This window comes from Aedes albopictus, chromosome 2, assembly GCF_035046485.1.
Source record: "Aedes albopictus strain Foshan chromosome 2, AalbF5, whole genome shotgun sequence".
NCBI lineage: Eukaryota > Metazoa > Arthropoda > Insecta > Diptera > Culicidae > Aedes > Aedes albopictus.
The window spans coordinates 418,692,201-418,707,324 of record NC_085137.1 but is presented as its reverse complement, the minus strand read 5'-3'; the positions used below and the strand labels follow the sequence as shown (position 1 = coordinate 418,707,324).

The 15,124-nt window shown below is 41.6% G+C and overlaps 1 protein-coding gene across 1 annotated transcript; it reads right to left on the bottom strand.

Annotated features, from left to right (window-relative positions):
• Positions 1–8,307: 8,307 nt before the first annotated feature.
• LOC134288498 (uncharacterized) lies at positions 8,308–11,796 on the bottom strand. Its single transcript, XM_062853536.1, has 2 exons — positions 11,444–11,796; positions 8,308–10,510 (listed from the first exon to the last, which is right to left on the bottom strand). The coding sequence occupies exons 1-2, from the start codon at positions 11,457–11,459 to the stop codon at positions 8,409–8,411; spliced, it is 2,118 nt and encodes a 705-aa protein (XP_062709520.1). The 5' UTR covers positions 11,460–11,796; the 3' UTR covers positions 8,308–8,408.
• Positions 11,797–15,124: the final 3,328 nt, after the last annotated feature.

The following is a 15,124-nucleotide window of genomic DNA, read 5'->3' as shown; positions in this document are numbered from 1 at the left end:
TTTTACTCTTATGACTGGAAAAAACTGTATTTTAAGTTCAGAAATGCACATGTTTTGTCCTTGGTTTGATTGATTCACGGTACCCCGTGAAACCGCCAGGGACCTCTTTGAAACACCCCTGAGTTCTGCTGGTACTGCCGGCCGGCACCCTTGAAACGCCCTTGAGATCTCGCGGTACCCCTGTAACTCCCTGAAATGCCCCTGAGACCCTCTGATACACCCCTGGAAAACTCTGGGACTCCTCTGAAATCCATTGGGACCCTCTGAAACCCCATCAGACCCCCTTGAAGGCGTTTGTAAACCCCCTGAAACGCCCCTGAGATCTCCAGATACCCCTCTGGAACCCGCTGGGGTCTCCTGAAACCCATTGGAATCTTCTTGAAACGCCCTTGCGCCCCTGAAAGGCCCCTGAGACCTCCAGGTACCCCTCTGGAACTGCATACACTCATCTCAGAACAACATCTTATAGAAATGTCAAATTGACGTACCTACTTCTGGAAGGATCATTGGAAGAATTTTCAAAGGTATTCTCGTAAAAGCCTCGAAACTATCACTGGAAGAAACCCTCGAGGTGTTCCTGTAAGAATTTCTAAAGAGAATCCTTGGAGAAATTTTTGAAGGGATTTCCGGAGAACTCAATTGATGGAAATCTTGGAAACATCCTAGAAATCACCCGAAGAAATTCCTGGACGAATAGCTGGAATGTATTTAAAAATAAATGTCTGGAGGAATTCAAAAAGGAATTCGTGGTGTATTTTCTAGAGAAATTCCGGGAGGAAACCTTGGATGAATTCTTGAAAGAATCACAGGACGAATTTCTTAAGAAACTCCTTTGCAGGAGCTACAGGAATTCATGGATGGATTCCTGAATAAATCTGTGAATGAGCTCCTTTAAAATTTCTCGGAGATAATTGTGAAAGAATTTTTGGATGACTTTTTGGAGAATTTACTGGCTCCTGTTTTCCTCTAATTCCATAACTAATCACTGGAGGAATCCTTTCAGTAATTTAAAAAATCTTCAGGTAATTCTGGAAAAAAATCTTGGGTGAGTCCCTGGAAAAAAAATGATGGACGGGTTTCTGAAATTGCGGACCGAACCCCTGAATGAATTTTTGAAAAGATCCCGAGCCGAGAGGAATTTCTGAAGGAATTACTACAGGAATTCCTGGAGCAATCCCTGAAAGAACTCCCGGAGCTATCTCTGGAGGGATTCCAGGAGAATTCCCTAGAGGATGCCTGGAGTAAACCCTGCAAGAATCCCTGGAGGAGTTTCTGAAAGCATATCTGAAGGAATCCTTAGAGCAATTATGGGAGGAATCCCAGGAAAAATGTCTGAAGAAATCTCTTGAGGAATTCGTAGACAAATTTCTGGAAGAAGTCCTGAAGGAATTTTTGGAGAAATCCCTGGAGGAATTCCTTTAGAAATCCCAGATCGATTCCTAGAGGAACCCCTGGAGAAAATCCTGGAGAAACTTCTGGACAAATTCCTGCCGAAATCTCTGCAGAGATTGATGGTAGAATTTCCGAAAGTTTGCCAGGAGAATCTCCTGGAAAAATTGATGGAGAATTTTTGGAGTAATCTTTGAAGAAATTTCTGAAGGAATAACTAGAGGATTTCCTTGAGGCACCCCTGGAGAAATTCCAGGACGAATGCCTGGAGCAATACCTGAGGAATTCTAAGTGGGACCTCCAGAAGAATTCCCGGAGCAATCCCTAGATATATCTCTGGTTGAATTCTTGGAGCAAAACCAGCAAGAAATCCTGAAGGAATTCCTGGATGAATTCCTGGAGGATTCCGTACAGAAATTCTAGTAGGAACCCCTTGAGAAATTTTTGGAGAAATCATGTGAGCAATTCCTGAAGAAGTACTTAGAGAAAATTCTGGAGAATCCTGTAGTGTTCGCAATAATCGAAAATACGCCACGGCCAACGCTGCTAGCTGCTTGCAAAATTGTCTACGTGCTGTTCGTCCAAAAGTAGTACACAGAATGACGCTCAAAGCCTCTCGCGTCCTTTACGGAAGCAGGGGATCGACCGACGCTTCGACAAGCCTTTGCGTTTCTTGGCTAACGCAACATTTTGCGTTATGAATCTGCCGTGTTGCCAAATATTCATATTGTGTGAATAATTTTGTGTCTGCTCTTCTTGTTTGTATTTTAATGCAATCAATTAGCCAACATGATGTATATATATAATTTCCAATGCTCAATATTAATTTAACTATCGACTACCCGCTACTACATTCGCTCTCGTCTGTACTCTTCTAAGGCTTGTATATTTTATAGGATTTAATTGTTTTTTTTTTTTTTAATTACATAATTTTTTAATCATGAATAAACAAATAAATAAACTTAAATGCAGTATCATGACACCAAACCATGTTTTTACTATGTTTAAATAATATTTAAAAACTTTGCCGAAAAAAGTTTGCCGAAATGACAAATGTTGATTCTGAACAAGATTCTGAAAAAAAACTCCTTTTTTTTCAAAAGTGAAGTAACAAATAAACCACAATTCTATAGTTCATCGCAACGTTCATTATTCAATTATTGATTACTAAAAGTTATTATTTTAGATTGAAGTGGATCATTATAGGTACATTCACCCTAATATAGTATGATGTAACTACTGTTGATTAACGATACAGTACAACGCATAATTCAAAATTCATTCCGCCATGCGTTAAACCTACCAACAATCAAATCTTATTTACCTATTACCCAATGATAAATAAAACGCCACAGAAACACATCTAACAGAACCGTTTGCCTTAATTGTTTTATTTGCCATGTTCAAATAAACAAACTCATTGAAATTTTTGAAACGTTTATTTTTATTATTATTTTTTTTTTTTTTTTACCTTATTTTATTATTTATTGTATCTTGTTAAAACAAAGTACCGTTTTGGTTCGGTGCACTGATTTCATTATCCAATTACTGATTATTTACATCATCATCGATTATCCCGCACGCGGATTATCCGCGATGCACACGAAAATTCAACGAAACTTGACATTCCAATGTTTACTGTTCCTGCTCGTTCGTTTTAAAACAAAATCACACCAAAAGGAGAAATCAAAGAGTTTGGTAAGTTTTTCGCTTCAAATACTCCGACGCATTCTGAAACATTCAAATATAAATGCATTTTAAAAGTTTTAATTGTTTTACAGTGTGTTGCTACCTACCGTTTTAGTAAAAAACGCGATATACAAAGTCGTCATCAAACCTGGCCGGTCGCTTCAAGCTTCCCCGTTGGCGAAGAGTTCTGGTGTTGTCTGGATGTTCATGTAGAGCTGAATCAAGTTCCGGATCTGCTGCTCCTGCTGCTGCTAAGTTGGTCGAATTCGAAACAGCAATCTCGGCCGGACCAGGTGCCAGTCTAACATCTTGGACGTTTCTGGTGTATTGAATTCCTGCTGCAGACATCACCACGACTTTGGCTCCGTCTCTAGCAATGACCTCATAACGTTCGGAGGAGAAATTGGGGTCCGTTTTACCCCTTTTCTGTTGGGCCAATAGAACGGTATCACCAGTGACGATATCACTCTCTTTGGCACCTCGCACATGATCAGCGTACTGTTTTGAAGCCAGCTTAGTCTCCGCATCTCGTTCTTTGATCTCCGCCCGATCAAGTTCCTTCGCATCAGAATTTTCCCACAAGCCAGGGAAGTTGCCCCTATACTTCCACCCAACCATTAATTCAAAAGGGGTGACCTGTAGTCGGGAATGTGGAATCAAGGTGTTGTGTCTGTGCACATATTGCTGTAACGCTTGACGCCAATTTGACCCATCCAGTTTAGATGCTGACAGGGCCTTAATAATTCCAGGGTTTTGGCGCTCCACTGCTCCGTTGCTTTGTGGGCTGAGGGGAACTGATTTACGCACCTTCACTCCCCTATCTTCCCAATATGAGATGAACTTAGCACTTTGGAAAGGTGGCCCATTGTCGCTTTGTATAACGCATGGGTGGCCCCACATCCGGAAAACGTCGTTTAAGGCTGAATTTGTAGAGTTGGCATCTGTCGTCCGCATTTCCACAACATACAAATATCGTGAGTATGTATCAGTCACCACCAGGAACTCTCCAGATCCAAAGGATGGAACCGTTAAGAAATCCACCTGCAGATTTTGCCACGGTCCATCTGGTAGTTCTCGTGATCGTAGAGGTATGGGTGGGTTGCGTCTAGAGAGTTGAGCACATGTTTCACAATTCTTAACGAAGCGAGCAACTTCACCGGACATTCGCGGCCACCAGAAGAATTCGCGCATCACCCTCTTCATGGCTACCTCCCCAACGTGACCACCATGAGCTGAATCCAGTGCTTTGTTTCGCAAAGAATAGGGTAGGACTACTCTGTTATCTTTGAAAACCAATGAGCCTAGGCAATGCATATCACGTTTTTGGGCTTCGTATGCTCGCAGATCAATTGGCCATTTGTTTGACATCATCGCTTCCCTCACGGATATCAGTTCGCTGTCGTTTTCAGATACTTCTTCTATTTGATCCCAGGTTATAGTCATATTACCTGTGTCCAGAGAATAAAGGTAATGGTTTTCGGCATCTGAATCGAACGGGATCGATTCTTGAGTCTCTGGTATTAGACGAGACAATGCATCGGCAACATTTTGGTTTCCTGGTACTCTTTGTATGTCATAGTCGTAAGGCTGTAGGCGCAAAGCCCAGCTCTCTGCCCGAGAAACAGCCCGCTTCCCCAAACGGTGATTGGCGTTGAAAATGTACTGTATTGCCTCTGCGTCTGTCCGTATTGTGAACGGTCTTGTCAGCAAATAGTAGGAGAACCGCTCGACGCCCCAAACCACTGCAAGAGCCTCTTTTTGGGTCTGTGGGTATCGTTTTTCAGAATCAGTCAAAGCTTTTGATGCGCAGGCTATTATCCTTGGAACTTCATTTTCGTCGATTTGGATTAGTACTGCTCCTAGCCCTACCGGTGAAGCGTCCACGTATAGCTCTATACGATCAGTCAGACTATAGTAGCCGAGCCGTTTTATTGAGTCAAGGGCCTCGCCTTTCAGAATGTTGAACTCATCCTCTTCCTGAGCGGTCCAGTAAAATTTCTCCGAATTGGCTAGCTCTCGCAAGTTTTCAGATTTAGATGCTCGGTGTATGATGAAACGATCGACAAATGTGATTAACCCCAAGAAGCTTTTGACTTCCGCGCAATTAGTCGGTCGTCGAAAGTTCTTTATCGCTTGAATTTTTTCTCCTTCAACTTGCCAGCCATCCGGCGTAAGTTGGAATCCGATGAACTTGACTGTCTGGCTTCCGAAGACACATTTATCCTGGTTTAGTCTCACGTTATGGTTAGAAAGACAAGCTAGTACCTTTGCAAGATTGGCGTCATGTTCCGCCTTAGTTCTACCGAACACCAGTACATCGTCCAAAAAATTTTTGCAACCATCACATCCAGCCAACACTGTTCGTTGCAATGTTTCCTGAAATAGATCAGGTGCATTGCAAAGACCGAATGGGAGTCTTACACAGCGGTACATTCCCAACTCTGTGTAAAAATTAGTCAGATGGCGCGAGTCTTTGTGCAATTCAATATGAAAGAATGCATTCGATAGGTCTATCGTGGAAAACCACTTAGCTCCATGTAGCTCGGCAAGTATCTTTTCCAGCGTTGGCATCGGGAACGGGGTACGATGGATATAACGGTTTGGTCCTCGTAAATCTATAACAAGACGTATATCGTCCTTACCTTTAGGGACTACTAGCATGGATGAACAAAATGATGTGTCCATACCATCGACCACTCTTTCGATTATGTCCGCAGCCACCAGATTACGGAGTCTTTCTTCAACCAAGGGTTTAACTGCCAGTGGTATGTTAGTGAATACGTTCCTGCATGGTGGCCTTGACGTGTCGTAATAGATCTTGACCGGCGGTACGTTGAATTTCGGGAATATTCCTTCCAAAACTGTTGCAATTTCTCCAGCGTACGGCGATCCTTGAAACGCGGACTCTGCTTGCAGTTTCACTGGAACTTGCAGACCCAGTAACAGAATGCTATATCGTGATGCTGTAGTTCTTCCAATCAATGCTCGATTTTCTTTCACTACATAGAATTTCTCTACGCAAGTTGGTCTATCGTCGGAAATATAAAGAGGAGCATGAAAAGTTGCCAAGACTTCAATGCTGTCTTTCGTTGCATAGGCTTTGAGGGACTTGTCTGACTTATGCTGGACGTTGAGAACACCACTACTGTAGCCTGCATTTGCCGTTAGTGCCAAGAACATACTTTCTGTAAAAGTATTTACCTGCGCACCGGAGTCTATCATGAAAGTGCAAGGCATTCCAGACACTTGTGCTGCAATGATGGCATCATCTTTTGTTGTGAGCTGGAATTCAGCGCTGGTAAAAGCGACCTTTAGCACGCTCGTACCAGCTGGCTCTTTCTGACTCTTATTTGTCTGCACTGTATTTCTGGAACACTCGGGTACAATCGCCATCACGTCCGAAACTTCTGGTGTGCTGATCTGTTCATATAAAATCTTGTTACAAATAGGTCAACTTAGGCAAGACAGTTTCCATACCTTCATCTCGTTTACAAAAAGTTGTGCCTCCTGCGGTTTCTTTTCAAGGTGGACGGAAACGGTTCGGGCCTTGCATTGAGAACGCTCGGATGCAATTCTTACCGTATTCAACGTCGTGTTCACCTATTTGTGTGATTTTTTTTTTTTTAACATATATATATATATAAATTAACACAATTATGATTACCTTGGCATCATTCACGAGTTGTGCGTTCTGTGTTGATATACTAGGGTGTTCGGATACCATCTTTGTGACGTTCGCCACCGCATGCGAGCGTGCTGGCTTCATCTGTAAAATTGTAGATTTACTCTAGTGATTTATTTGATTCTTCTCTTTTAGTGACTCTGTTTTCATATACCGTGTATGCACCAAACTTTGCGCAGTTAAGAAAAATCAAATTTCTAGTCGTTATAAAAAATACAAACAAACAAAATATATCATGAACAACATGCTCATACGATAGACTAATGATCCTTCTTTGAGTCTGCAATATAAAAAAAATCATAATATTAACCAAAAAATACTTAAAATAGAAAAACTATTTCATTGCCTTGTTCCTAACTTTGCGCACAAAATCTTCGATTGTTCCTAACTTTGCGCATAGTGTGCCTAACTTTGCGCATGCTATGAATTGCCCAAAAAAGTAATCAAAAATGCTATTATTTAATGTTTGCCCATTAAACTAAAGTTATTCAGATCAGGTAGTGTGCCCTTAATTGATCTTTGTTGAAATATTTTGTCCTACGAGGGAGGGGGAACGGAGGCTTCCGGAGTTCTTGATTTCGTCTGCGGTTCGTACTAGGCACTTACCGTGTGAACAATCCAAACTTCATGAGGGGTTGTTGCCTGTGGCTAAAGATCAAAGGTAAAAGCTTCCTGATAAATGAAGTGACCGTTACGGATAGGAACAATAAGGGGTCATTTAAACATGACGTCCATCTTTGGGGGGGAGGGGACTGGGGTTGTCTGAGAAAGTGTGATATGCCATGTATTAGGTATACTGTGAAGCGTGACGGGGTGGCCCAGGGGAAGAGGGGGTTCTAAAACTCTTAAAAATGGTGGACGTCATATTTGAATCGTCCCTAACATTGACCGCCGGAAAATCCAAATGAAGGACTGTTCACAAATCACGTCTCATTGTAGACAGATGGAGAGTGCCTGCCATAGTGCTACGGTTCATACAATTTTCTACTAATTTCTATACAAAATTTGCTACATGGCGGAGAGGCAGGCCTGAAATTATCAGTACTGGTGTTACATAATATTTAAATGGTTCATAAGTCATGTATTCACGTTCAACAAGCATTTACTGCAAGTGCGCAAAAATTAGGAACACAGTGCAAATAATGGTTCCAAACATTGCGCACCACTATTTACTAATTAAATTGAAAAAATTCTTACGAACTGTGATTGATTTTACTAGAATATCACCTTTTTTGTCAATTAACTGCAAAATAATCATCGTTGCACAGTTTTATCGAGGAAAATGTTGATTTTTAGTAGAGTTACTTCTTGGCAACCGTGTTAAGGCGAGGCAAATTTTGACATTTTTGTGTATTTTTTGTTTATTATTCAACATAAACAAACATTTTATGGACATTAAATATTTGTCAAATAATGTTTATGTTTACACAATGCTAGTGCAATGATTAAACTGGTGAATATGTTGACATTTAGTTATTTGTTTCGTTATTTCACAAAAATGCGCAAAGTTTGGACCTGCGCAAAGTTAGGTGCGCACACGGTAAACATTAATGAATAGTATTCCATTTCAACTGTGCTATGAAATTATGTTAATCTTTTTTTTTTCTTTTTTTTTTTTTAGGTATTCAAAGATGCTTTATGGAAATAATTAAAATTCAGTCGGTACACTTACTGGCTCAACCGGCTTCGAGTCGTCGTTCGCTTCATCAATGGCAGCTATCGTCGGTGGAGTACTGCCAACTGGTTCTCTAGTGGATTGCATTGTCCCCATCTCCCTTGCACGAGAGCGGCAGGCTCGTCGAATATGACCTCGGCGGCCACAGAAGATGCACGTTTTGTCTTGGTGACTGCAGACGCTGGCGTCGTGATATACGCTGTTGCACCTCCAGCATTTTGGTTCACGTGAAGGATGAAGATACGGACCACTTCCGACGTTAGATTGTCTTCCTCTTGGAGCGCGAAAAGCACCCCTCAAAGGACGGTTGCCATAATTTTGGAAGCTTCTTTGCTGGAGTTGTCCTGCTGGATTTCTGAACGACCTTGTAGTTGATGCGCTTACTGATGCAACCATGTTTGACTCGGCCTTCTGGTACTTCTTACGCACAAACTCCTCATTGAGTTTGATTGCTTCAATTTCGCGGACTTTGTCTATTAGATCCGTAAAAGACTGGTTGCGACTTAGCATCTTCAGTGCAACAGTACGAACCTCACGATTTGTAGCATGTTCGGCGACGGTAGCTACGATCTGCTCAAATTCCTTCGTGTCATCGAAATCGCAGAGGTGTGCCATCGATCCAACTCTAGTTATGTATGACAGATCTGACTCACCTGGCTTTTGGGTCAACAATGCCAACTTTCGCCTCATTAGCATTACATCCGACCCCGACCCAAAATAGGATTTCAGCCGTGCCATCGCGTTGGCGAATGGAGAACGAACGACGTCTGGATCATTACTGGAAGATTTCGTATTTTTGAATATTTCAAGGAGGCGTGCTCCGGCTTTGACTTTGAAAACGGTGTATTTTGTGAACTCGTCTTCGATTCCTGCTAGTATCATTGAGTCAGACAATAAGTCCTTCCACGCTTCGAACGAATGGCGATGTATTTCACCATCTTCTGCAGGCTTACACTCCGGAACGCTCAGTGAAGCAATCGAGAGTTGATTAATAGATGTATACAGCCTGGATTCTTCCACGTTTGGGCCTATTCTACGCGTGCTGCAAAGGCGATTCTCACGTCCAAACTCAGATCCTGTTCCGTTTCCTGAAGTATTTCCGTCATTTTGATTTCTGCGTGTTTCCACGATCCCACCGGGTGTCATCCTGCGAGTATCGCCAAATGGACTTCCACTCTCGACGTCGGATCTTCTTCCTTCGCCTGCAGCGTCCCATGAATTAGATATTTCTGCTTCTCCTGCGATACCATAGCCATCGGGGCGACTGATATCCTTCGCATTCTGTACTTGTACCTGTCTGCGAGCGTCGCTCAATCGATTTTCCCGCGTGAATTCAGATCTTGTTCCTTGTCCTGAAGTATTCCAGGCAGCTTGGTGCATTCGTCCTTCCACAAGCGCCGCGGATATCGTACCACGAGCGTCACCAAGTCGTCTCTCTCTCTCGTAGTCGGATTCTCTTCTTTCGCCTACAGCCTCGCCTGTAGCGTTCCATGGATTAGATGCTTCTGCTGTTTCTGCGATACCGTTATCATCTTGGGGATCGTTATCTTCCAGATTCTGGGCTGGTACCTGTCTGCGAGCCCCGCCCACTCGATTTTCACGCGTGAATTCCGATCTTGTACCGTCTTCCGAAGTATTCCAGGCAGCTTGGGATCGGTGTCCTCCCACGAGCGCATCGGTTATCGTGCTATGAGCATCGCCAAATCGATTTTCCCTCTCGTAATCGGATTCTCTCCTTTCGCGTGCATCATCCCAACGATTAGATAGTGCTGCTTCGTCTGCGTTATCGGGGGGTCTGTTATCTTCCATTCCGTCCACAGTCGCGTTTCCCTCGGCATGGAGTGCCATGAGTTCATCGTTCAAGCGTTGGCTTTGTTCGAGTTCTGCCATAAGGCGAGCGTTTCTTGCCCTTTCGGTTGCTAATTCTTGAGTGAGGTCTTTCATCCTATATCGTTTTTTCTGCTTCTTCTCTACTACCGCTTGTTCTTGTGCCGACACATTTTCAATTGGCAGTCGCTGTGTTAAGTCTTTCTTACTGTAAACTTTCTTTTTCGCTTTCGTACTCATTGCTTTATCTGAAAGTTACAAACAAACGAAAAACAATATTATATTCTCCGTTGCAAACATAATACTTTAGTAATTCTTTAATTTATTTATTGACTGTTATCAGTTCGTGTGTTGAGACCGAGACCGCTCGAACACATTTTTTTTAGGTATAGATGGTATGTCGAGACCGAAACCGCTCGGACACATTGGTTTACAACTTACTGCTGACGTACTGTGTGTTTTGAGACCGAGACCGCTCAAACATTTTTTTTTTCTTTGAATATGTGTCGGTGGTGTGTCGAGACCGATACCGCTCGAACACATTAATTTCCGTTTTTTTTTTTTTTTTTTTTTTTGCCAAGGGCGTGTCGAGACCGAGACCGCTCGAACACAAAGTTATTTTTTCCACTTTACCGACTGCAAAATTTCGGATGGTGTGCTGAGGCCGAGACCGCTCACGCACATTTGTATGTATCATGTAACGTTGTTCTATTCCATAATTATCACTACTTTCTGTGTATTTTATATGAAACTCTCTCTAGCATGTGTATGGTTATGTTTGTGTGATGTTTGGTGGTCTACCAGTGCTCTCTCTTTCATACAAACACTAAAAAAACAATAAGCGGTTAACATTATCACATTCTCTTAGCACATCAATTTTGGTATATTATTTTTCTCAATTAATTACACTATTTATGTTTTCAATCACTGCCGTTCAAAATGAACGTCGCTCTTTTCCGTACAATTCACTATTTTAGCCGTACTCTACCAAAACCCACCTCCAATCTATCAGTAATCCCGTAAAATCAAGGCGCCATTTTGTTTCTCTTATGTTTCGGTATACCCTCATCACTCACATTTTTTTCCATCGCGTAAACTCCATGATAACTCAAAATGTCCAAAGCGGTTGATATTCTCACCTTAAACTTTTATTTTCACTTTCGTATTCACATATTACTTACCTACCGGCTCCGCCATGTAGTGTTCGCAATAATCGAAAATACGCCACGGCCAACGCTGCTAGCTGCTTGCAAAATTGTCTACGTGCTGTTCGTCCAAAAGTAGTACACAGAATGACGCTCAAAGCCTCTCGCGTCCTTTACGGAAGCAGGGGATCGACCGACGCTTCGACAAGCCTTTGCGTTTCTTGGCTAACGCAACATTTTGCGTTATGAATCTGCCGTGTTGCCAAATATTCATATTGTGTGAATAATTTTGTGTCTGCTCTTCTTGTTTGTATTTTAATGCAATCAATTAGCCAACATGATGTATATATATAATTTCCAATGCTCAATATTAATTTAACTATCGACTACCCGCTACTACAAATCCCTGGAGCAATACCTGAGGAATTCTAAGTGGGACCTCCAGAAGAATTCCCGGAGCAATCCCTAGATATATCTCTGGTTGAATTCTTGGAGCAAAACCTGCAAGAAATCCTGAAGGAATTCCTGGATGAATTCCTGGAGGATTCCGTACAGGAATTCTAGTAGGAACCCCTTGAGAAATTTTTGGAGAAATCATGTGAGCAATTCCTGGAGAAGTACTTAGAGAAAATTCTGGAGAATCCCTGGAGGAATTCCTGGAGGACTCCCTGAAGCAATTTCTGTAGTAAACTCAGGAGGAAATTCTGGAGAAATTCCGTGGAACTATCCTTGGAAGAATTCCGGAGGAATTCCTCCAAGAAATCCTCCAGGAATTCCTCTAACAACTCCTCCAGGAATTCCACCAAGAACTTCTGCTGGAATTCATCTAAGAACTCCTACTGGAATTCCTCCAAGAACTCATGGTGGAATTCCACCAAGAACTTCTGCTGGGATTCCTCCAATAACCCCTGCTGGAGTTCCTCCAGGAATTTCTCCTCCAAGTTTCCTCCTGTTATTCTTCCGGTAATTCCTCCAGGTATTCCTCAAGGAATTTCTCCAGGAATTTTACCAGGAATTCCTCCAGGAATTCTACCAAGAATTTCTACCAGGAATTCCTCCAGGAATGTCTCTAGCAATTCCTCTGGAAATTCCTCTTAGAGGAATTCCCGCATGAATTTCCAGAGGAAGCCCTATCAGCAGGAAACCCTGGAGGAATCTAGAGGAATTACTGGAGGATTCCTGGATAAATTTCTGGACGAAACCCTGGAAGAATTCTTGGAGAAATCCCAGGAAAATTGCTAATGGAATTCTTGAAGAAATTCTTGGTGGAATTCCTGAACGATTCCCTGGACAAATGAATGAATGAAATCCTGGAGGAATGCTAAAAGGAACTTCAGGCAAACCTCCTGGAGGAATGCATGGAGGAATACCTGGAATAATTCCAGAATAAATTTGAGGAGGAATTCCTGGGAGAATTTCGGAAGGATTTCTTGGAAAAATTCCTGGAGAAATTGCCGTAATAATTTCTGAAGGGATCCCTGGTGCATCAATTCCGGAGGAATTTCTGAAGGAATTCCTGGAGAGGAATTTCCAAAAGAATTTCGGGTATAATTCCTGTTTAAATTCTTGAAGGTATTCCTGAAAGAGTCGCTGAATGAAATCATGGAGGAATCCCTGGAGGAACTCTTGGAAGAATGCCTCTGGAATTCCAAGAGCAATCCCTAGAGCAGGGGTTCCCAACCTTTTTCAGTTGGCAACCCTCTTAAGGAATCGTCAAACAATCTGGGGCCCAATGTTTTTTTAGAAAACATATGAATTAAATAAATGAAACCGAGTTATTTGGATACAGTGTTCGTCGATCATTGATACTTTTTTTTTTATTTGACACTCACATTTCGTAAACAATGATGCCATGTACATTCAATCTGAGTCGTAGCTTAAAAATAGCGGCGTAGCCGAAAAAAATCTTCTTTAAGCAGTTTGTACTGAAAAGTTAATCCTCAAATTCCGGCTCTTGGGGGTAGCGTTTGGGGGTTTAGTAGTGGTTATCCCCATAAAAATGGAAAGGGGGTTTAACGAATGTCTCGCTAAATTCCTGTGTTTTCCACATTACTCCAAAAGACAAGCAAAATTCATTATTCTCCTGGAAGCTTATTCTGAAATATCCACAAAGACAGTTTGACGTACTACAATAGAATAAATGATTTTTTTTTTATCTTTTTTAGGATTATGAATTTCACCATAACTTGAGTATTCTAACCTTAAATTTGTTCTGAAAAAAAAATAGGCCTATGAATATTAAACAACATTTTCTTATCAAGTCAGAATTAAAACTCTCCTTTTTGTTCACAATTTCAGTAAAAACAATTCTTAAATAGGGGAAATTGTGTGTTTGCGGCAGTTTTGCTCTCTTCGTCACGGGGGGTTTTTGAAAACTGTTGAACTCAAATCCTTCCCAACCAAGCTGAACTATACAACCAAGTTTCAGGAAATTTGGCCGACAAAAACTCCTCATGACGAAGAGAACAAACCTGCCGATAATACCCATCATCGCCCTATTCCCTAAAAATACTAAAAAATCAAATCGTTTAAAAACTACTCAATAGATTTTTAGATTTCCGAATTCCAAAATATTTTTAGTCTCCAGAAACACTTACAAAAATTGTTTCCATACATGCACCAATTTTGAAATTCTGTATAAAAAATTATATAGATTACTGAGATCCCAACTAACATTTTCAGCGCTATAAGCTTCAGTCATTTGCTTTCTGTTGTGTAACCATCGAGTAAAAGCAGTCAACGCTGAATAAAAGGAAAGCTAGTCAAATATAAATCATAAGCTAATACACGACTACAAAACAAGCACCATACAGCTACCAAACTCAGTTTTCAGAAATTCATTGATTGTCATTGGGGCTGCCTTTACTCCACCCTATTCCAACTCCGGGAGATTTCCCGGAAGATGTGAAAACTTGAACACATCGAATAGGTGTCCCCACTAACAAAACAGCTGCTACTATACAGTACAATTCATTATACTGACAAATCCCCAAACCAGCAGCGCTTTAAAGGCCGTTATACGATTTCATTTCGGCTAGAAGCTGTAATAAAGAAACTGTTGGTTTTCCAACACGGCTTGTCGGATATAAACATTATTGTCAAAACAAACTTTAAGCGGGATATATAGCTACTACACAAATTCTTTACAGCTATCCATGTATGTTCTGTGAAATTATTTGGGTTGCTTTTATTGCACTTTAATTCAATGCCGGAAGATTTGCCGGAAGATGTGCAAATCGAGTAAGAGTCCCAGCCACTACAACAGCTGCTTTTATACAGTACGTTTTGTTATGTTGCCAAAACACAAAACAGCAGCGCTTCGTAGCCGTTTAAAGAACACTCTTTCAGCTAGAAGCTGTGAAGAAGAATCTGTTGGCGCAACCACACAGCTTGTTCAATGTAAACATTATTGCGTTTGACGTTTCACAAGCTTTTACAGCAAGATGAAGTTGGGTAAGGCTTCTTGTGGCACAATTATAAAGCCTTGTCTGGAGTCAAACAAAACGGGCTATTTTCTATGTTATTTATATATAGCAGTGTGCCAGCGAGGACATCATCGGGATCAGTGGATACTGTAGGGTTTGTACTGGCATGCACTCTCTATGTTTACATTGAGTGTGTAGATGGCGCGAATTGAGCAGTTACGAATGAGCGTGTAGAGTGACAGTTGCGATAAAAGTGGAGCGTCGACGGACGACGGACAGCGAACCTGTGGGA